Source organism: Monodelphis domestica, chromosome 4 (assembly GCF_027887165.1).
Source record: "Monodelphis domestica isolate mMonDom1 chromosome 4, mMonDom1.pri, whole genome shotgun sequence".
NCBI lineage: Eukaryota > Metazoa > Chordata > Mammalia > Didelphimorphia > Didelphidae > Monodelphis > Monodelphis domestica.
Window position 1 is genome coordinate 431,094,478 of NC_077230.1, and position 23,280 is coordinate 431,117,757.

At 52.1% G+C, this 23,280-nt stretch overlaps 1 protein-coding gene across 1 annotated transcript; it reads right to left on the reverse strand.

Moving 5' to 3' along the window:
* Positions 1-20,179: 20,179 nt before the first annotated feature.
* Positions 20,180-22,600, reverse strand: LOC130458788 (zinc finger protein 787-like). The gene is made up of 3 exons (XM_056825492.1): positions 22,468-22,600; positions 21,811-21,905; positions 20,180-21,661 (listed from the first exon to the last, which is right to left on the reverse strand). Exons 2-3 carry the CDS (start codon positions 21,887-21,889, stop codon positions 20,547-20,549), a joined length of 1,194 nt encoding a protein of 397 aa, XP_056681470.1. The 5' UTR covers positions 21,890-21,905; positions 22,468-22,600; the 3' UTR covers positions 20,180-20,546.
* Positions 22,601-23,280: the final 680 nt, after the last annotated feature.

A 23,280-nucleotide genomic window follows, 5' to 3' on the forward strand; every position in this document is an offset into this window, starting at 1 on the left:
AGCAGAGCAAGTCAGAGAGAGAGACAGAGCTGGACTTTGTCCTTCTTTCTTCTGTCTTCCAAAATCAAAGATCAAACCAGCGTTCTTCCCTCTCTCAAGCCAAAAGGAACAGCCAACAGCTGGTCTGGCTTCCAACTGCCTTTCCCAGTAACATTCCAAATAGAACCCTTGTTTGACTGAAGGTCATCACTCAGCTGCTCCAAACTCATTCTCAATTTCTCACTTAATCAAATCAAATCTGGATTTAAATCACAAATGGGATCATTCTCCATTTTCCCTAGAGCCACCAGCTGCCAGGCTCTCCGATTCTAGGGCCCACTGCTTTCAGGGAGCTCAGGTCAGGCCTGGAGATTTCTGGGAGCTGGCGTGCATTCTCCTCTGCCTCTGGTGGGGGCTCCTGAGACTTTCATGAACTGTGGAAATGGCAAGCAGGATGACAAGACAACTGAACATCTTCCTCCCACCCAAACATGGGAACATGTGCTTCTCGTGAGCCCGCAGCGCCACGATTTTAGCATCCCTTGCCGCAGATTTCTTGCTATCATTTCCATTTGGCCAGTGTTGCAATGCAATGGAATACTGTCCAGCTTGAATTGCTAACAAGCATTTCTCCAAAAGGCTTCTCATCTCTGTCTCAGTGAGACTGAAAACGTGTCCACACCTCTTTCTAAAGGCTGAATCCTTGACTTCCACACTAGGTCAGCACAGACACAGTGCTGTCCACTCCTTCTCCTTTCCTCTCTATGTGCTTGAACTTTCTCTCTTTCCCTTCCTTGGACTTTGACCAAAGCCCTTCAGACTCCAAAAGCGGCCCCCCTTGGGACCCTCCAGCTTGGCCCTCTGCTTCCCCCTGTGAGAAAATGTTAAGGAATTGGAGATTATGCCAGCACGTGGTTCAATGTGGGAACTTCAGGAACCAGGACTCCATCTTGTGGCTCAGTCCTGGAGCTCGCTCAGTTCACTTTCTATTCCATGAAGTCTATCCAGTTGTGGGACTTGGGAGAGCCCCTTACTGCTTGTTTGAACCCGGTCCCCATGGCTGGGAGACGGAGCACCTCTCCCAGCTGCTTAGAGACCCTGAGCAAGGACCCGCCTTAGACTGACCAGAAAGGCAGTCAGATGCAAAGACGGACGGAAGGAGTTCTTCCTAATTGTACATCACGAGCAACCCTCGTGTCCTCTCTGACCCCTGGCCCAGACTGACCGATTCCTCTTGTTCCCTTCCTTATTTCCAGACGCCTGGGGAGGAGAGGGGTGCCGCTCTTTCTGGGTTCAGAGAAGTGCCCCTGTTCACCCTCTCCTTCCCCCTTGGAGAGCGCCCAATCCTTGGTCCAATTAGAGGTCAGAGTCCTTGAGGTTATGGGGTTTCCTCTTAATTAATTGGTCTTATTTGATGAATTCTTTAAAACCCGACAACTTTTCTCCCAGTGTGCTCAGGGTCTGCCCTGAAGCCAAGAAAGGGACTTGGTCCTGATTTGTGTGTAACTAGCATCTGTCACCCAAAACACTACGATTCCCAGCACCCTACTCACTTCCTGTCATGCCGGGCAGCCGTAGACAGGCCTTCTGTCTCTGGCTCTTTCCTTCCTGGAGCGCAGGTAGAAAGGCTCAGTCACAGATAACAAACTTGATAAAACAGCACATTAACCTCAATCCTACATTTGTGAGGCACTTGGCATCCATTGCTGTATAACGGAGAGACTCACAAGATCAAACTTCTGTTCCCTCAGGAATTTCCTCTTTTGTTTGCTGTCCTTTGCTGCTTTCCTTTATCCCCATCTGTATTCCCAGCACCTCCTTAGTTCCCAACCACATCCAACTCCCCGGAATCCTTCTTGCCCACATTTTCTTAGCTTTTGTATTCTGAATTGCATACTCTTCACAATCCCATTTGGAGTTTTCTTGGGAAAGACACTAGAGTGGTTTGCCATTTCCTTCCCCAGCTCTTTTTACAGAGGAGGAAACTGAGGCAAACAGAGTTAAGTAACCTGCTTACAGTCACAAAGTTAGTAAGTGTTTGAAACCAGATTTGAACTCCGGAAGACGAATTTTCCCAACTCCAGGTCCCGTACTCTATCCATGGTAATCCCCAACTTCCCTTTGAGTTGCATAACACGTTTCCATTAAGTGATTTTGCCTCTAATTTACCTAAGCAATTAAGTCCTATGAAATCATTCACATGTGAAAATATCACTTGTAAGGGCAACAGGTTGCAAAGTGGAAACTTTGTTTTGCATTCTATAAGCAATGACATGAACTTCTACTAAAACAATGAATCTATCACCTTCCTAAGAGTGATTTTTTAAAAGGGGGTCTTAGGTATTATTCACATTTAATCTTAGTTCTACAAAGCTGCAAATCCCCACCACCAAATAAAATTCCACTAAGATATTTCAGCATTTACAAAAACATTCAAACCACAATTTAGAAATGTATAGTAAAGAGATTACATTTCAGGGACACTAATGCATTGTTGGTGGAGCTGTGAACTGACCCAACCATTCTGGAGGGCAATTAGGAGCCGTCCCCAAAGAGCTATAAAAGCATGCATACCCTTTGATCCTATAATACCATTACTGGGTCTGGATTCCAAAGAGATTTTTAAAAGGTTTGGGGGGACGGGGGAAGGACCGACTTGTACAAAAATATTTCTAGCTGCTCTTTTTGTGGTGGCAAAGACTTGGAAACTAAAGGAATGTTCATCGACTGGGGAATGGCTGAACAACTTGTGGGATATGTTGGTGATGGGATATTATTGTGCTGAAAGGAATGAAGAACTGGAGGGACTCCATGTGAACTGGGACGACCTCCAGGAAGTGATGCCGAGTGAGAGGAGCAGAACCAGGAGAGCACTGTAGGATGATCAACTTTGAAAGACTTCACCACTCTCGGCAATGCAGTGATCCAGGCTAATTCTGAGGGACTTATGACAAAGGATGCTACCTACCTCCAGAGAAAGAACTGTGGGAGTCAGAACGCAAATCAAAGCATACAATTCTTCATGTTATTTCATTTGGGAGTTTGTGAATTGTCTTATAACAATAACAATCATAATACATGTAGAGCCCAGATCAAATTACTTACCGTCTCTGGGAGAGAAGGAAGCAGTCTGGATCTTATGACTTCAGAAAACAGATGTGGAATGTTCTAGTACATGTAACTGGAGAAATAAAGTATCTTTTTCAAAAAAGAAGAGGAACCTGATGGGCGCTCGGGAATCCTGAGGTTCTTCCTTGGCCTCCCAGGAGTCTGAGAATGGCATGATTGCAGTCCCTACTTCCCTTGCCCAGGCAAGATGTCCATCCCAGGAGGGAACTTCTGAGAATGGTCTTATTCATTAATATTCTTAAGTCAACCCATTTTCTCTCTTATTCTACCATGGTGGGTACACGGGGTGTTTAGAGAGGACTTGCTTCTGTCGTGGGAGGGTTTGCAGAGCTATTGAGTAACCATACTTGAGAGGTTGGCTTCGGGGCAAGAATGACAATTTACGGATTTGGCTAGCACTTTGCCAGGAAATCAATAGGTCATGATGCTCTCCAGGACCAAGATCAGGAAGTTCCTTCCTGAAGGTCCAGTTTGGACCTCAGTCTTCAGTCCCTCCCTTGGACATCCCAAGCCATCCCTGAATGGTGAGGTGGATTTAGAGAACTCAACTCCTCTCTTCTTCCCTCAGCACAGGGGAGGAGGGTCTTTGCTTAAATAAGGAACCTGCCAGCCCATCTTTCCCCAGCCGTGTGGCTGGCCCAGCTTCCTTTCCAATGGGGCCAAATTCAGCATGGCGGATAAGGCCTGCCTTCAGCCCTTTCAAGGTTTTGTCTAAAGACAAAGGATCGCAGGCTAGTTAACTAATCTGAAGTGAGCTATTTGAGCTGGACCTTGGGAAGCCAAGGGGGAAATGACCTCACCTAGCGATATTACCAATCAATACGATTCAACGAGAATTTTCATCAGAGTCCTCTACGGGGCCAATCTTCATGTCCACCTCCACCTGGCACCCAACTCTCTTCCTTCCTTTGTCCCAAGATTACTTGTTGACACAATTGGTGATATTTGTTTTCTGGCATTTTGTGCTCCATGTTCTCTCCCTTCCTCTCCCTCCTCCTTAAGAGAACAAGACGATGGAGGTTGCATGTGTGTTGTCATACCATGCATATTTCCACGTCTGTCATGTATGGAAGAAGACGCCCATCATTTACACTGGAGAAAAGTTCACGGAGGACGTGAAGTCAAGAGTGGTTTGCTTTCATCTGCGTTGGAACGCCCTCAACTCCTCGTCTGGTGGCAGGTAACCTTGTCATCAGGAGTCCCTGGGACTTGGATTACGGCTGACAGTCACATCACTCATGGGGGTCATCACGCTCTGGTAACCCTTTTACAGTGCACTGGACACTTCAGAGAAATCTTTCCAGCTTCCTGGTGATGTTCTCATTCGTCGTTTCTTCGGACACAAGAGTCATCCATTACGGTCCTGTCCCATAACTTGTTCAGCCATTGCCGAAATGATGGACGTTCTTATTGCCGACTCTTTGCCACCACAAAAAGGAGTTACAAATATCGGTGTCCAGGAAAGGTCTTTTCCCCAATCTCTGATGTCTTTGGAATACCACTGGTCGTGGTGTCGCTGGGTCAAAGGCTATACCGACTCTCACCGTGACCCCGAGCGTGCTCAGCAGCCACACCCCAACAAAACTGCCTCAGCAGACAAGCTAACCTAGGCAGAGGGGAGCTGACATGCCTCGAACAAACCCACTAGGGCCTTGGGGGTGTAAAGATTAAAATTTAGGGGAGACTGAGGCAGGTAGAAATTAGTTTCTCTCTGCAAGGAGTATTATATTTTTAGAGGTTTATTGAAGATTAAGGATTAAAGAAAATACAGGATAAGAAAAAACACATGCCTAGGCCAGAGACCTAGACAAGACCTCACCTACATTATGGAAAGAGCCACGTCTGCTCCAAAACGGAAGTCCAAGAGAGAGCTCAAAAACCTTTGCAAGCAGGTTAAATACCTTCTCAATCTCGGCCCAGGTGAGATTACAAGGCATTCTGGGGAAGTGGACCAAAGGCTTGTGGGGGTTGAAGTCCAGAGTTCGAGTCTATTTTTACAAGGGAGGTCTATGCTGAGCACATGAAGACTTACCCTGGCAAAATGGGCACATGAAAGTGATTCATGCCAAGTGTCACAGAGATCAGGCTTATGGTTTCCAGGACACCATCCATCCACTTCATTCTGTCATCCCCTTCTTCTTTTGCCTTTGATCTTTCCCAGCATCAGGGTCTCTTCCAGTGAGTTGTCTTCTTGTTATGTGGCCAAAGCTTCAGCTTCAGTATTTGGCCTTCCAGTGAATGATCTGACTTAATTTCTTAAGTACTGACTGATTTGATCTCCTTGCTGTCCAAAGGACTCCCCAAAGCATTCTCTAGCGCCATAATTCCAAAGTTTGGACAAGATAAACTTCTAGAGAAAACTCCCCTTGGCCCTGAGAAGGATCCTTTGATTTTCTGGCCAATCGAGGGTGCTAAAATCAAAGGATCCTTCTCTAGATCAAGGATATGTATTTCCTGGAGTTAATCCTATCCAAACAAAGATTTTTAAACTGGGCTCTAGAGAATTGGAAGTCTTTGAAAGGAATCTTTTCCCAATTATCCAGTTATTTTTAATTATCCTAGGTCAGTGATGGTGAACCTTTTAGAGATTCAGTGCCCATACTACAACCCTCATGCCACATGTGAACCCCCCTACTTCTCCAAAGGAGGGAGGAAGTGCTCCCATTGGGCTGGTGGGAGAGAGGTAAGTGAAATGAGAAATGTCCACAGACATGGTGGAGGGGGAAGGGGAGCAGCCCCCTCCAGCACACAAGCCATAAATTCACCAACATGGCCCTAGGAGTACCTTTATTTTTTTTCAAACCCTTACCTTCTGTCTTGGACTTAATACTGTGTATTGGCTCCAAGGCAGAAGAGTGGCAAGGGTTAGGCCATGGGGGTCAAGTGACTTGCCCAGGGTCACACAGCTGGGAAGTGTCTGAGGCCAGATTTGAACCTAGGACCTCCCTTCTCTAGGCCTGGCACTCAATCCACTGAGCTACCCAGCTGCCCGCCCCCCCCCCCCCAGGGGTATCTTTAGAATAGACTGACTACCCTAGGTTTATTTATTTTTAAATCCCTCACAGAGTCAATACTGTGTATTGGCTCCAAGGCAGAAGAGTGGCAAGAGCTAGACAATGGGGGTTAAGTGACTTGCCCAGGGTCACAGAGTTGGGAAGTGTCTGAGGCTGGATTTGAACCCAGGACCTCCCATCTCTAGGCCTAACTCTCAATCCACTGAGCTACCCGGTTGCCCCCTCTAGCCTATATTTAGAACAAAAACTTTTTTACCAGAAACATTTGAGCCAGTATCTGAGAAACTCAAAAGATGAATGCTTTGGAAACAATTTTCTGCCAAATTGGGACCACTTAAACCAATTCACTGAAATCAATTGAACTAAATCTCTCAGACGAAAATGTCTGTCAGTAATATTTCATCCTAATCATGTGCCACAATTTGTTGAGCCTTTCCCCAACTGATGGACATCCCCTTGGTTGCCACCGTAGAGGGCTGCTATCAATGTTTTGTTCTTTTCCTTTAATCTTCTTGGGAAATCGACTCAGCAATATATACACAATTTTATTGCTCTTTGGGCGAAGCTCCAACTGGCTCTCCAAAACGGTTCGATCAGCCCTGCCCACAGTGTGTTCCCACTTTCCCCATCCCTCCCAACATTACTGTGCCCGTTTGCCACTTCCGCCAGTCTCATGAGTGTGAGCTAAAGTCCCCAAGTTCATTTGCTTTTCACTTGCCTAATTAGAGGTGATTTCGAGTATTCTGTGTGTGTCTGCGGATGGCTGGATTTCTTCATCCAGAAATTGTCTGGTCGCATCTGGTGCCCGTTTATCCACCCACAACTCTGAGCAAAGTTCGAGTGGAGGCGCTAGAGAACTTCCCGTTTCTTCTGCTCCTTCTAACCTTGGCAACGTGCTTTCCCTGACCAAAAACGTGTCACTTCATGTATTCAAAAGCTACCGTTTCCATCTCGCGGTGCTTGACTCCAAGTCCTCTCCCATCCACAAATCTGAGAGGGAATGGGTTCCCCGTCCTTGTTCCCGGCTTCTCCCTGCAGGTCTAGATCAGGCACGCATTGCGGTCTTATCTGGGGGATGGCGTATGATATGGCTCCAGAACGAAATCCTACCAACAACTTTAACCAAATACTGATTGATCTCAACAGCCTGGATCTGTCTCTTGGCCAAATACAAAACTGCTACAATCTCTTATTACCGTTTATCGTGGGGCTGTTCTGTTCCACTCACCCACTGTTCGCTTCATTAATTCTTTTGCTCTCTTGATCACTGATTCTTCCAAGTGAATTTTTTCTAGCTCAATAAAATAAGTTTGGGGGGGGGGGGGGTTGGGGTTTGGTTTTGTTTGCAATTTGACTAGGATGCCATGGAATAAATAGACTAGTTTACATACAATTGTTTTGATTATGGGCTCTTCCCATTCATGAACAATTAATATTTCTTCAATTATTTATTTTTTTAAACTCTTACCTTCTGTAAGGACTACGAAATGGGGGTTAAGTGACTTTCCCAAGGTCATACATCTAGGAAGTGTCTGAGGCCAGATTTGAACCCAGGACCTCCCATCTCTAAGCCTGGCTCTCAATCCACTGAGCCACCTAGCTGCTCCCTTCTTTGGTTATTTAGATCTGACTTCATTTCTGTAAAGAACATTTTAGGTACATGTTCCTTGGCCTGTTTTATTCTATCTGTGGTTGTTTTAAATGGAGAATCTCTTTCTCTTCTTGCAGAACTTTGCTAATAATACATAAAAATGCTGATGATCTACGTGGACTTATTTTATATCCTATTACTTTAATAAAATTATTAATAGTTTGAACTGACTTTTTAGTTGAATCTCTAGAATTTTCTACACATGCCATCATATCATCTGCAGAGATACTTTTATTACCTCTTTGCCCATTCCTTTGACTTCGTTTTCTTCTCTTTTCACTGTTGTTAGCATTTCTATTTCTATGTTAAACAATATGGGTAATAACAGCATCCTTGTTTCACTGCTGAGAGCCATCAGGCCACGATGTCTTGACAAGGTTACTCATGGTAGCTAAGGAGGCCACACAGTGGCCCTTGGCAAGATGTGACGCCCACTCAGTCCCCCTTGCATGACCTCTCTCATCAATGCCCCTTACCTATGGAATTGACATGATTACTATCCCCCTCGTCTCAGAAGGAATAAGACAAGAGCAAAACACCTGCACCCAATTTCTCCAAAGCATCACCAAAAATCAGACCCTCAAACCCAATCCCAAAAGACTGCTATGGATTAACTTTTACTTAGGTACATAATTCCCAGCAAAACCGCAGCTACAGGCCAAGCCCAGAACTTCCCCACTCACAGAAACTCATTCTCCTGAAGCCAGCACACAAATCAATCATAGAGGCCCATACAAAACGTGCAGGTACACCAAGCTTCATCATGCCTCAGTGACTTGATTCTTCCCCTTGAGAAACTCCCCAGTAAACCCTGAAAAATGATCAGTCTAAGATTAAATCTGAATTGTGTTCCCAGTACCCTCAACCTCAATGATATGATTGTGGAATTGTCTTTAAGAGTTTCCAATTGATTATTTATTTTTGTTAAAAGTAATAAGTAAAGTTCCTTGATTGTTTGTAAGCTCAAAATCCTCAGAGTGATGAGAAAATTAAGCCACTTGTGATGAAATCATTCATCTTGTGTGAAACCTTTATTCTGTCAAGAATTGTAACCACAATACAAGAACATAGAATGTGAATCAAGTGATTTGTTAAAAGTTAATATATCACTTTTCCAATTATCTCTATTTAGATATGTGTGTTAGGTAATGTAACTGTGTGCCAAAAAAAAAATGGGTACAAAAATAAACACCAGGCCTGGGGATGGTGGAGCAGCTATCAGGTGCAAAGCACGCCCATGGATGAAAAATATACAGCCGTTTTCCATTTATTTTCTTGACTGACTGTTGGCCACCTGTTGGGAACCCGTGGAGTGGCAAGTGAGACTGGACCTTGCCCATGCCATTTCACTTTTGAGCTCATTTGGGGAGACTTCTAGCTTATCATCAGTACAAATAACACTTGCCGGTAGTTTTAGGTAGATACTTTGTATCAATTTAAGAAAAAGGGGTTGATCCAGTCTACTTTCCATTTCATTTTTATGGGTGAATTTATCCCATTCACATTTATACTTATAATTACTAGTTGTATATTTCCCTCCATTCTATTTTCCCTCACTATACTTCTCTTTCCCTCCTTTTGCTATATCCCTCCTAGGACATCCAATTTCTTCTGTCCTCTCCAATTTGCACCCCTACTTTATTATCCTCTCTCCTTTTGCCTTCCTGCTTCTAAGTCTACTCATCCTTTCAAGGGTCCTTCCCTTGTCCTTGTCCCTCTCCCTTTTACCTACTATTCTTATTTTATCCCCTCTTCCAAAAGTCTCTCCCTTATCCCCCCCCCCACCTTGCCCTATTTCTTGATATGCACTCCCTTCTAGGAATCCCTCTTTTCTTATATCCTTGCCCTCCTTTCTCTTAATCCCTTTACCACCTAGTGAAATTCTTAGTCTCTTTTTTTATCCTATCCCCTTATCCTCTTGTTTCTAAGTTAAGACTTGTACTCTTATAGTTATATATGTCCTTCCCTTTTTAAACTGAGATCTAATGAGGATGGGGTTCTAGTACTACCAGCCCTCTGCCATTTCCTCTCCTTCTCTACAAGACAGTTCTTCCACTCAGGCTTCTTTGAAATGTGATAATTATTCCATTTTACCTCTTCCTATCCTACTGTGTTATTTTTTAGCTCACTCCATTATATTCAACTTGACTTCAAGTATTTTATCTATCTAGGCTCTTTCAGGCTACTCAAATAATGATGTTATTTTTAAGAGTTATAGATAACATTTCCCACATAAGAAGTAAACAATTTACATTGTTGTGTCCCTTATAATTAGTCTTTCATGTTTGCCTTCTTATGATTCTTGCAGATTGAAATTTCTACTGAGTTCTGTTTTTTTCCCCCCAAGAATAGTTGAGGGGGAAGTTGGATGACTCAGTAGATTGAGAATCAGCCCTAGAGATGGGAGGTCCTGGGTTCAAATCTGGCCTTAGACACTTTCTAGCTACGTGACCCTGGACAAGTCACTTAACCCCCATTGCCTAGCCCTTACCATTTGTCTGCCTTGGAACCAATATACAGTGTTGATTCTAAGACAGAAGGTAAAAGTTTAAAAAAAAATTTAATAGTTGAAACTCCTTTAGTTTGGTAAATATCCATTTTTTCCTTTGTATAATTATACTCAGCTTCAGAATATTGTGTTCCATGCCCTTACTTCTTTTAATGTCGAAGCTGCTAAATCTTGTGTTATTCTGACTTGCTCTGCAGTATTTAAATTGTTCTTTTCCCCCTCTTGTTGCTTATCGAGTTTTCTCCTTCACCTGGTAGGTATGGAACTTACCAATGAAGTTCCTGTGCTGGTGATCAGTGGACTCTTTCAATTTCTATTGACCCTGTAGTTCTAGAACTTTCAAGCAATTTTCCTTAATAGTTTTGAATAGTATATTGTCTAACCTTTTTAAAATCGTAACTTTCCAATAGTCTGATATTCCTTCAATTGTGTCTCCATGATCTCTCTTCCACAAGTGTGGCTTTCTCTTCTTTTATCTTTTGATTTTGCTTTATTTCTTGTTGTCTTAGGGAATCATTAGCTTCCCTAGTCTAATTCCAATTTTTAACGAATTACTTTCTTCTGTGAGTTTTTGGATCTTCTTCCAATTTCGTGATCTTTCTTTCTTCGTTTTCTAGTTTCTCTTCAACTTTTCTCTTTTGATTTTTGAAATCTTTTTCAGCTCTTCCAAAACGCTTCTTGGGTTTATGGCCATTTGCTGTTATTCTTTGCTGCTTTGGAAGTGGGTGCTTCAACTTCACTATCCTCCAGATCTGAACCCATTTTCTCTGTGCCTCTGATAGCTCTCTACAGTTAGGTCCATTCTCTTTAGCACACTCGTTTTCCCCCAAAAGTTTAGTAGCTAAACTAAAGGGCTTCACTGTAAGTTGTACCTGAGTCAGACTCTGTTCCAAAGGATTGGGGCGGGGCCGAGGAGTGATGCCTCGGGTTTTAGACATTTGGGGTTTGTTATGTCCTGGGCTATACTTAGTTCCTCCAAATTCTGTAATCCAGAGCCAGGTGCAGTTCCTGCTCCCCCCCCCCCCCCCACCATCAAACCCTAGCCTGTGATTGGCCTCCAGCACTCCAGCTATAGCCAGCCCCCCGCAAAGCCCTCTGTAGTTCTGCTATTGCAAGTAAACAGCTCAGCTCTCCCCTGGGACAGCAGTCAGGGGCTCGCTCCACTATCTTGTGAATGCCACTGCTGGCAGGGGCCTGGCCCCCCTCTTTGCTGCCTGGGACAAAGCCAGTGTGTGGGCGGTGTGCCTGGGCCCCTGAAGTCCTTCCCTGTTCAGGGGCCCCCCCTCGGCTGTGGGCAAGTAGGGGGCCAGGAATGAAGGCTGCAGTCTGCACTGCTCCTCCCAGGGCTCACCAGCTGCACACTCCACTGAATCTGCCACTGGACTCCCAATAGAAGGTGTGGAGTCCCAAACCTGGCTGACAGCGCGTCGACACCTTTCCCAGGCACTTGCACCACCAAGCAATGCCAGGGCCGGAGATGCTCAGGCTGCTTCACTCCTGGCTTCCATTTCTGCTGCATTTAGATTGATTCTGTGGAATTGTTTCTGACTGTCTGTGGGGGACTTTAGAGAGTGCAGCAGCAGCAGGAGCCCCTCGGGGCAGCTGGCACCTGGAGGAGTGGCAGACCGTGGCCTGAAGATCTCCAAGCACAAGCAGAAAGAAAGAAAGGTTAGAGAGAGTATAGAGCAGTAGTGGACGAAGGCCCCTCCAATAGGACAGGGACCTCTCTGACATCTCGGTAACTGGCATTTTCCCCAAGAGTGAGAAATGAGAAAACAGAATCTATGGGCTAAACCCTCCAAAGGGACCCTAGAATACACTTGGGAAGTTTTGGTTGTATGAAGAACCCAGAGAAAAGGAGGCCAGATGTCATAAGCCAGTAAATACGGGTCTAGAGCCCACAGAAAGAGCAACGAACAATGAAAAAATGGGAGAAATTCTTTTTGGAAAGGGTGGCAAAAAATGAAATTTCCAAAAATGAACAGGACTACTTGAAGAAGAAGAAAGGAGAGAGTCTACTTTACTGACTTAGAGGAAAGAAAAAGGGGGAAAGAATTCTATAACATAAAAGCAGGAGACAGAAAGGAACTAATAAGCAAAACACCAAAGGGAAAGGTAAAAACAGAACAAAACTGAAGGAACATAGTACTGTACAGTAGAAGGGGGGATCAGAACTTTTAAAAATACAATATTAGACAAATGGAATAAAATATAACTCTAAGCCTCATAACTTTATATGTAAATGGGTTGAGCAATCCAATAAAATGAAAAAGTGTCAGGTTAGATATACCCTACAATCTTTGGCTTACAAGAAAAATCTTTTAAAAACAAAGACATACACCAAATAAAACTAAGGGGATGGGAAAAAAATTACTATGCATCAAGTACATAAAAAAAAAAGTAGGAGTCATCCTAGCTGTGTGACCCTGGGCAAGTCACTTAGCCCCATTTGCCTAGTCCTTGTTCTTCTATCTTAGAGTTGTTACTAAGTCAGAAAGTAAGGGTTGTTTGTTTGTTAAGTAAGAGCTGCTATTCAGCCAAATTGAGACTATTCAAAAAAGAAAAAGGGATAAGCCAGGAAATTACATCATTCTGGAAGGAATCACAGACAAGAAACTAACATCAGTAATAAATGTATCTGCCCCAAATGCATCAGCATCCAAATTCATAAAGAAAATACTATCTGAGCTACAAGAAGACACAGAGAGTAGCACAATACTGAAAGGAAGAGATTTCAATATTCTTCTGTTTTGGGTAAGTGCAACAAAAATAAGCAAAAAGGAAAATGGGGAAGTGAACAATTGCTGGGGAAATTAAAGGTAAAAGACTTGCAGTATGTTCCAAATGAAACCACAAAAGAATATAGATATTTCTCAGCACCATATAGAATTTTTGCAAAAATGGCTAATGTACTAGGGCACAGATATATTACAAATAAGTCTTAAAAAGCAGAAGTAGCTAACACATCCTTTATAAATCATAATACAATAAAAGCAGTCACTGGTTCTGGGACCATGAACAGAAGATCCGAGTCACTATAATCCTAAATAACAGATCAAATCACAAATCAAAGAAAGAAATAACAACTGGAAAACTGGAAAGCGGTCTGGCAGAAATTAGACGTAGACAACATCTTATACCACACTCCATAAGCCACTCTAAATGGAAACATGACCTTGATGTTAAAGACTATACTCCGCAGAATGACAAGAGAAATGGGTCTTCTCGTGCTCTGAGTAAAAGATGAATTCCCACCCAAACAAGAGATGAGAGGCAAAAGACAAAATCGGTGACCCCGATTACTAGAAACCGAAAACCTTCTGCACGAACATTAATGTATGAGGAGAATGACCATAGCTAACGTTCATATAATGATGACAATTACCTTTTGTCTCCTGCCTGCTATGTGGCCAGGCACAGTGCTAAGCACTTGAGAACTATCATCTCCTTTGATCCTCCCAGCAGCCCTAGGAGGCAGGTGCTCCTATTAGCATCATTTACAGTTGAGGAAACTGAAGCAGGCAGAGGCAAGGGGACTTGCCCAGAATGACACAGCTAAATGTCTGAGGCTGTATCTGAACTCGGGTCTTCCTGACCACGATCTCAGGCCTCTGGATATTGTGCCACTTGGCCACTCTAATGCAGACAAGGATATAAAAAAGGAAGTGATTGAATGCAGGAAAAAAAAAAGCTTTGTATCCAATTTCTCTGATAATGGTTTGGTATCTCAGATATATAAACAATTTATATGTGCAAATGCGTGGCGATTTTGTTCTTGTTCAGTTGTGTCCAATTCTTTGTGACTCCACTTAGAGTTTTCTTGTCAAAGATACCCTAGTAGTTTGCCCTTTTCTTTTCTTACTCATTTCACGGAGGAAACTGAGGCAAATAACATTAAATGATTTGTTCAGGGGTACATAGCTAGAAAATGTCTAAGACAATTCAAACTCAGAGCTTCCCCACCACCTGTGTGTGTATAATCTACATAAAATTAACAGTCATTCCTCAATAGATAAGTGACCAAGGATATGAACAAACAGTTCTCCAAAGAACTGCAAAATCTTCACAATCACATGAAAGAATGCTTCAAATAACAAATAAGAGAAATGGAAATGAAAATAACCCTGAGGTTTCACCCCACCCTCTGCAAATCAGCAGAGAATTTTTAAAATGGTAATAGTCATGTGGGAAGATAGGCACACTAATACATTGTTGGTGAAGCTGTGAAATGGTACAACCATTTTGGAAAACAATTTGGAATGATGGAAATTAAGTGACTAAACTATCCATGCACTTTGAATTAGAGGCTACAACCCTGCATACCCCTCCAAAGTCAATCAGAAGAAAGTTCCCACACAGACCAAAATATTTAGAGCACCATTTTTTGGCGCGATAGTTAGGAATCGGAAGCAAAGTCACATCCATCAAGTGAGCAATAGCTAAACAAACCACTCCCTCCTCCGGGATCCGGCCTTTTAGGCCTTCAGGACGCTGCTGTCTTCTGCTTCTTTCCTCTCGGAGCACTCCTCAGCCTCCTTTGCTGGATCAGCTCTATTTCTTACCCTCTAAGCACAGGTGTCCTCCAGCTCTCTCCTGGGCCCTCTGCTCTTCTCCCTCTGGACTACTTCCCTGGTGATCTCCTCAGCCCTAATGGATTCTGTTTTCATCTCTATGCTGATGATTCCCAGACCTATTTGTCCACCTCTCTGCTGACTTCTAGTCTGGCTCCATCTGCCCACTGAATGAGTGAATCTTGAATCGGATGCCTCACACTTGTTAAATTCAAAACTGAACTCTCTCTCTTCCCCCCCACCTTTCCAATTATTGTTGAGGGCACCAGTCTTCCCATTCCCCTAGGCTAACAACCAAGGACAGTGATGGTGAACCTATGGAAAGGGTGCCAAAAAGGGCATGCAGAGCACTCTCTTCAAGCACAAGGCCACCCTCCCAGACTCCTACCCCAGTTTGTTACTAGAAAGACATTTGGACTCTGGCAGAGCTGCTCCCCTCCCCCACTCCACGGGGCCTGAGGACATTGTTTCTCATCCCTTGCCCCTCTGCCCAGCAGCTCTTTGAGAGTTCACAGAGGTAAGGTGGGCACTCACCAGCAGCAGAGGAGAGCAGAGTGCTTGATCCTCTACCCTCCCTCTCTACTCACTGAGGACATTCCTCACTTCACCCACCCCTTCTTCCAGCAGTCCAATGGGAACACTTTCTCCCTTTCCTGTGTGGTTACTGACATGGGCACTGTACCCCAGAAACCCAGGGGAACTATTATCAGGGAAACTCCCTGGCTCCCTTCCATCCTCCTGACTGAACCTGGAAGCACCCAAAGACACCCCCCCCACCAGGGTCCTGAGATGTTGCCCTCTTTTGTCCCCTAGATTTAAGATGGACAAAGAGATGAATCCTTATGCCTCCAGGCAGACCCCAGTCAGATGACCACCTCACCCCACCAAATGCCTGAGGGACTAGCACTCTAGGATAGCATCTGTTGTAAAGAGCCCCAGAACTGATGTCCTTGGGGGGAACAGCCTTTCCTTTCATGCTGTCCTCCCAGGGTCTGCTCCCCATCTTGCTGTCCCACTTGCTATCCTCCTGGCCACTCTCAACATTACTCCCTAAACTAATAAATTTCTCTTTTTGCTTTTAAGCTAAGTTTTGGAGTCTTGCATGCTTGCAAAAGGCATCCTTCCCGAACCCCGGGGGTGCCCATCCATCCCCCAAAACAGTTACGAAAGGGGCAGAACACACCCAGGATTCACTGGGGGAAGGAGTATGGCACTTGGTCTGGGAGGTGAGGTGGGGCTGGGGCTTGGCACTCCATCTCTAAAAGGCTAACCATCACTGACGCAGGAGATCCTGAAGTCCTCCCTCTAATCCTGTGTCCAATCTCTTGCCAACACCTATTGATCTCGCTTTCATCTCTTGAACACTCCCTTTTCTCTCCTCTGGCACTGCCGTCACCCTGGTCCAAGGCCTCATCACCTCACAGGTGGACTATTGTACTAGTTGCTAGTGGGTCTGCCTACCACAAACCTCTGCCCACTCCAGCCCATTTTACTGTCAACTTGACCTTCCTAAAGTGCAGGTCAGGCCATGTCATTCCACTGCACTGGCTCCCTAGCACTTCCAAGAGCAAACACAAAATGCCCTGTTTGGCATTCAAAGCCCTTCATAGCAACCCCCCCCCCCCCCCGCCTTTGGGCTTCTTCCCCAGCATTTATTTCCTGCTCCAGTGACACTGATCCCCGGGCTCTTCCTGTACAAGACACTACCCCTCACGGCTCGGCATCACCCCCATGCTTCCCCTCCTCACCTCTGCCTCCAGACCTCCCTGGCTTCCTTCAAGTCCAGATGAAACCCCACCCTCTGCAGGGAGCCCTGCTTAATTAACTCCCTCAATTATTCCCGTTTGTCCCGGGCACATGGCTGCTTGCACGTCGTCTCCTCCCCTGGCCAATGGGCTCCTGGAAGGAAGCCTGTCCTTCGGCATGCTGTGGTCCTGGCACCTGGGCACGGAGCAGGTGCACTTGGGAGCTCTGATCGTTCCCGCCAGGGCTCCAGCTCCCGCACTGGGCTGTTCCTGAAAGCCTCTGGACAGGCGATCCTGGAGTGTGCGTTTTGGTGACGGACGTGGTCTTCTTTCTCAAGGGGGCGGAGGGGCAGCTTTCTGTTGGCGCCACTTTAACTCGGGATCTCCCCCATGTGATCTCGTGTGCCCCACCCACCATCATCACACACGTGCCACGCACAGGACGGGCGGGTTTCAAAGGCAAAGTGAAAACCCGTGGGACAGCGAAGAGCTTGCGCTCTCCAGAGGCTGGCCACGAGCCCAGGCAGGCGTCCACCAACTGTTCCTCGAGGAGGGAGGACGTGGCCCTCTTCTGAGGATCCCAAGAGGTGGTGGGGAGGAATTCGAAGGCCTGTAGACGTCCCCTCCTCGGTTCTGCCCCAAGCTCGCTGAGGCTTCTTCCAGCCATCGGTGAGTAAGACGCTCGAGTAGCTTCCGCTTGGTTGGGATAATCTGTCGAGTGGGGAGGTGCAAGCCGGGGAGATGGTGGCCAAGGCAAGCTGGATGTATCCCCGTCGTGGCCATCGGAGCTCCGCAAACGCCCACTTCCAGCGTCCCTTCTCGCCACTTCTGAGGTGAGCAGGCACGGCTCGATCAGAGGCCCGAGATCTCCGCCACGAGCCAGTGGAGGCAGGAAGGGCCTCCCTGAACTTTGCCCCTGGCCCCGAGTCCGTAGGCCCGGTGCTTTTAAGCTGAGCTGCTCTGGGTCTGGGCGCCATTTCCTGGCCTGGTTACATCTTCTGGGGAACTGTTCCTCCTTCAGCACGAGGTGGCCCGCTGGGGGCAGAGCCTACCAGACAACGGGGAATCGGGGAGCCGCCTGGCCGTGCACGTCTGGTCCACAGAAAGGATGGGGGGGGCACAGGACACGGCACGAGAGCACGGCCACTGCAGGGCACATCCGGCGCGTGGCAGATCCCCCATAGCAAAGGAGGCGGGCACTGCGAGGGCAAGGGCTCGTAAGCTGGAGGCTACTGCGACGGGCCAGGGGTGAGCCGGGAGCCCCTGCTCCTTGCATTGGGAGGAAAGGGCGGGGAGAAGCTGGGCTACACAATAAGGCAGTTCATGAGGAATGGCCTCCATTTCCTCGGGTCACCTGCTGAAAAGAAAGGCCCAGAGTGAGCGTCTCGCTGCGGAGGGATCCTCGGCAGCAGTGAGGGCCCCAGGCGAGCCGTGGCAGCCACCATCAGGCAGAGAGGAGGAAGAGGACGCTGGGCAGAGCGAGCTGAGCAGGGAAGGGAGCAAACGTTCCGGTGCCCTCTGCTGGAGCAAAGGGGCAGCTCTATCCCAAGCTCCTCCCGGCCCGTTCATCGGGGGCCCTCAGTCATCCGTGCCTCCCCCGAGGCCCAGGAGGGGCCACCCACACCTCCCCTTCTCTTCGGCGCAGCGACCACTGCTTTGCAGCTTCGACGTGGCCGGTGGCCGGCAGCCCGGCTGAAGGTACGAAGGGGGCGGCCACTCAGGGGCACCCCAAGAGGCTGGGGTGGCTTCCGCAAGCCGTACCTGGACGAGGGGAGAAAGGGCTCCAAGGCGAGGAGGCACAGGCACACCAGGCAGGGGCCTCTACGCACCTGATGCCCGAAGCCCTACCGTCCACGAGCGGCAAAGGCGCTGGGCCTGGCCCTGGCCCCAGAGGCACGACTGCTCCACTTCTGACCTACTGAGCGCAGCGGCAGGGGAGGCTGGCCGGACGTGGTCCACGCAAGCTTGCTTATCGGCCTCTTTTGGAGGCCCAGGTGCGACCCAAGGCCCTTCTCACGCCACGGGCGCTGGTCGGACCAGAGGATGTGGGTGCCCCTCCTCTACGGATCTGCTGGAGCTCCCGACACTGGGAACCGTCTCTCCCACAAGGCAGCGGGCCCTCGGGGGACAGCGGCCTTCCTACTCCTCGGGCTCCTTCCCCAGGCCGTAATTTGTGGAGGGCCCATCTCGAACGTGACTGGAGTGCATCTAGTGCGGGGCCTTCACGTCCCTGGCAGGACTCTCCTCAGGCCCCGCAGCCGCCGGGGACACGGGGACCGCCATGTCCTCGGCACCCCCGCCCGAGGCCCCGGGGGGAGCTGGGAGGAACGGAGGCGCTCCCAGTGGCCTGACTGGCCCCTCGAGGGACGCGTCACAGCGGAGGTGGGAGGGGTCGGCAACTGCCCTGGGGAGCCGAAGGGCCGGACACACACGCACACGCACGCACACGCACACACGGACAAATAAAGGGACGCACACGGACTGAGACACAACACTTTAGATTGTCAGCTACAAGGGCCCGGCCCAACCTCTCCATGTCGGGGCCCAGCCGAGCTTCCGGAGGGGCCCCTGCCCAACCTCCAACCCCCCAACAGACCCCATGCATCGGGCCCCACCGGTCCCCGCGACTTCGGGGGGATGTCGGGCCTTCGTCCCCCCAAACAGCTGCGAAGCCTGTGCTCCTGGGCGGGCTCCGGTTGTCTTTCAGCACCACGGCTAGCGGAGTGTGGCTGGGGCCCTTGGGAGCCCTCTCCACTCCTCCACACCCCGCAGGAAACGCCTCAGTGGCTCGCTGTCCCGTCCCCTCTCCTCCTCGCGTGGGCGAGGCCCTGGACTGTGGGGGTGGGGAGGGCTAGACCCCAGGAGGCTGGCACTTCCCGCTGTCGGGGGTCTCGCCACCCGGAGGTGCTGGGGAAAGTGGGCCGGGGCAGCGCAGCAGACTTGGGACGGCCGGGAGAGCCTCCTTCCTTCCCACTTGTGCCCCCGGAGATGGTGCCGCCCAGGCTGCTTCCCCCTCTGGGGTGGGCCTGGCAACAGCACCGAGCCCAGAAGGGTCTCCGGCACGGGCCACGCGGCCTCCGAGCTGGCCCTCGCTGGGCTCCCGCTCAGCCCCTTCCAAGGACTTCCTCCTTCAGTCTGAGCAGGGCCCTCGCGCCTCCGAGGTCCCATGAGCCTCGGGGCCAGCCGAAGGCCGCCACGACGCCGGATCTTCGTCCGATGGCCACAGCCCTCCCCACCCGCCGGGCCCACCTATTTCTCCGCTCCCAGGACTCGGGCCAGGGCGGAGTCTCGCCGTGGGGGGCTTCCTCTGGAGTTCTCGTGAGGGGGGGGAGCACCGGCCAAGGCCTCCCCCCTTCTTCCCGCAGGTCCCTTACCCAGACCGGCCGGCCAGTCAGGCCCCCGGGGGCTTCGGGGGCTCCGTTTGCCGGTCAGGGAGGAGCGGCGATCCGGGGAGGGCCCCGAAGCCCCCCAAAGGCTGTCCGTGCCCCTCTCGGCTCCCCGCCGGTTCCGCCATTGCCCCACAGTCTAGAGTCACTCCTGGGCCTGCCCGCTACCCCCGACTCAAGAACCACACCGGGAGGGACAATCTGATGGCTCCGTTTATTGTTCCCGACTCCCCCTCCCCCCACCTGGCTGGGGAGGGCAGATAGGAGGGGGGAGGGAGGGGGCCCTCCAATGGCCTAGAAAAGGGGGGAGGAGAACTAAAGGAAAACGCTAAGCGAGAGAGGAGCGACCCGTCCCCCGGGCTCCCCCTCGGCTCAGGAGGGGCGCCCGGCCGGCCCCTGGGCGTCTGGGTGGCCCAGACTGTGGGGGAATGGAGAAGAGGCCCGCCCCGCCGCCGCCGCCGCCCCTCGGCCGCCCCCGCTGAGTGTGTCTGGTCTGGCTCGTGTGCTCGCTCTCCCGCCCTCTGCCAGCCCGAGGAGCCCCTCCCCCCGGGCGCCGCCGCCCCTACCGGGCCCGGCAGTCGCCGCAGCGGCCCTCGTCGGCCCCCCCGGCCGCCCCGTAGTAGTTCTGCCCGCAGGCGCCGCACACCAGGGGGGCGCCCACGGCGTGCGTCTTCTTGTGCCTGCGCAGCGCGGCGCCCTGGCCGAAGCCCTCGCCGCACTCCACGCAGATGTGGGCGGGCTCCTCGGCGGCGGCGGCGGCGGCCGCGTCCTCGCCCTCCTCGGCCTTGGCCTCGCCGGCCCAGCTGCCCAGGCCGTGCTGGGCGCGCTGGTGGCCCAGGAGCTCGGCGCCCTGCGTGAAGCCCTTCCCGCACTCCACGCACACGTAGGGCTTGAGGGTCGGGGCGCGCCGCGGCCGCGCCACCACGCCGCCCGCCCCGACCTCCACCTTGATCACCCGCTCGCCCAGCTCGGCCGCCCCCCCGCCGTCCCCCGCCCCCGCCGGGTCTCCGTCCGCGGCCCCCCCCAGGGAGGCGGCGGCGGCCGCGGCGGCGGCGGCGGCGGCGGCGGCGGCCACCTCGGCCTCGACCTCGGCCACGACGGCGGCGCGGGCCCTGCGCGCGGCCGCCTTGCCCTCGGCGGCCAGCTCGGGGTGCAGGCGCAGGTGGCGCGCCAGGCTCTTGGCCTGGCTGAAGCCGCGGCCGCAGCGCGGGCACACGAAGGGCTTGAGGCCGCTGTGCGAGCGCCGGTGCTTGGCCAGGCTCTTGCTCTGCGTGAAGCTGCGCCCGCACTCGGGGCACGCGTAGGGCTTCTCGCCCGTGTGGATGCGCTGGTGCTGCATGAGGTTGGAGCTCCAGCTGAAGCGCTTGCCGCACTCGGAGCACGCGTACGGCTTCTCGCCCGTGTGGATGCGCCGGTGCTGCACCAGGTGCGAGCTCTGCGAGAACGTCTTCCCGCAGTCGGAGCACGCGTTGGGCCGCTCGCCCGTGTGCGTGCGCTGGTGCCGCGTCAGCTTCGACCAGTGGCTGAAGCTCTTCCCGCACTCGTTGCAGATGTAGGGCGCGGGCGGCCGGGGCCGGCCGCCGGGGCCCGCCGAGGGCAGCGGGGGCGGCGGCGGCGACGGCTTGGGGGGGGGCCAGCTGGGCTCGTCCTCGTCGTCGTCCAGGAGGAGGATGTCCACTGCGGGAGGGGGAGGGGAGGGTCAGCTGGAGGCCTCCCAGGAGCAGGCAGGAGCGCGGGAGGGGGAGGGGCGGGGGGAGGGGAGGGGAGGCGCCCGCCCGCCCGGCCGGCCCGCCCCTGCCCCGCCTCCCGAGGGGCCCGGACCTCACCTGGGTGCTCGCGGCTGGCCATCTGCTGCTCCGAGGAGTCCAGGGGCTCCGGGGACCAGTCCTCTTCACGCAGCTCCATGCCGGGGATGGAGATCCTGGGGGGAGGGGGGAAGGGCGGTGAGGAGAGGAGGGGGGCGCGGGGTGACCTTGGCCCAGTCACTCCACCCCCCCAGGGTACTCCGTTTCCCTCTGGGGCGTAAAGGGGGGAAGACGAAGCTGCCAGCGGTTCGGGCGGGGCCGGAGGGGGGACCTGAGGCTTGCCCCTCCCCCCCTCGGCCTCAACTTCCCCCTGAAGCCTCCACAGCAGCTTCCGGTCTCGAGGCCAGGCCTGGCCAGAGGGGGGGAGGGGCAGGGTCACGTGTCACTCCTGCCCCTCCCCTCCCCCAACATCCGCAGGAGGCGGGAGCGCGCACCAGGAGGAGCCCGCTACCTGGGGGCGCGCCCCCGAGCGGGAACGTTACCCCGCCCCCCCCAAGAGCGCGCGGGCGCGGCCCCAAAATGTCCTTCCCCTTCCTCACGCATGCGCGTCCCCGAGGCGGGGGGCCTCTATCCAACCTGGGGCGGAGCGCGCGTGCGCGTGCCCGGGTGACCACCCCCCCATGGAGCGCGCATGCGCGTTCCCCAGCTCCGTCCTCCCTGCAGCCCCCTCCCGCTCACCGGCACGGTTCCTGTTCCTGTCCGTGTAGGTCGGGCTGGGGCTGGGCTCCCGGGGCCGCCGCCGCCGCTCCGTTCTCCTCCTCTTCTTCGTCTTCGTCCTCCTCCTGGGCCTCGGGCTTCTTCCTCCTTTTCCTCCTCCTCCTCTTCCCTGACGGCGGCGGCGGCGGCTCCTCGGGGCCCGGGGTCAGGGGGACGGACGGCCAGACCGGAAGTGACCCTGACGTCACGTCCGGCCCCTCCCCTGGACCCGCCCCCCCCGGCCCCGGGCTCGAGGGCTGCTCCAGCGCTGCTGGAGGCCGAGGCTGCCGCTACCGCACGGAATCCACCGGCGCGTCTAGGACCCGGGCCGCCCGGGGGCTCCGCTGGTCGGCGCGCGGGCGACGTCCGCCGAGGTCCCGCCCGCTAGCCGCTTCCGGGCCGCTCTAGGACGCCGAGTCCGCCCAGCCGCCCGCGCGCTCAGTGGTCGAGGCCGGGGGCGGGGCCAAGGCCGGGGGCGGGGCCTCGCGCTGGCCTCTTGCCGGTCTCGGCCCCACCCCCTCAGCGCGCCGACCTTCCCCCGGGGATACAAAGTATAGGCCAGGGGGCGGGTCCGGGGCCCTTCGGCTACTTCGGAGCTCGCGCCTGACGTCACCGCCGGGCGGGCGGGCGGGGGAGCGAGCGGGGCGGGCGGGGAGTCGAGCGGCCCCTCACGGGCGCCGGGCCCTCGGAGGCGGGAGATGCCCAGATGATGTCGAACCCGCAGCCGGGGATGGTCTCGCCAAGCCCCGCCGAGAGACGTTCCGTGGCATCAGGCCATTGGCTCCCGGGCCGCTG

What these genes read in the sequence shown, in the direction of transcription:
- LOC130458788 (XM_056825492.1), bottom strand. Translation starts at nt 21,889, where the DNA reads ATGGAGCTGCGTGAAGAGGACTGGTCCCCGGAGCCCCTGGACTCCTCG. An exon ending in GGCCAGCCGCGAGCACCCAG is followed by an intron (nt 21,662 to 21,810) that starts GTGAGGTCCGGG and finishes CCCCTCCCGCAG; the next exon opens with TGGACATCCTCCTCCTGGAC.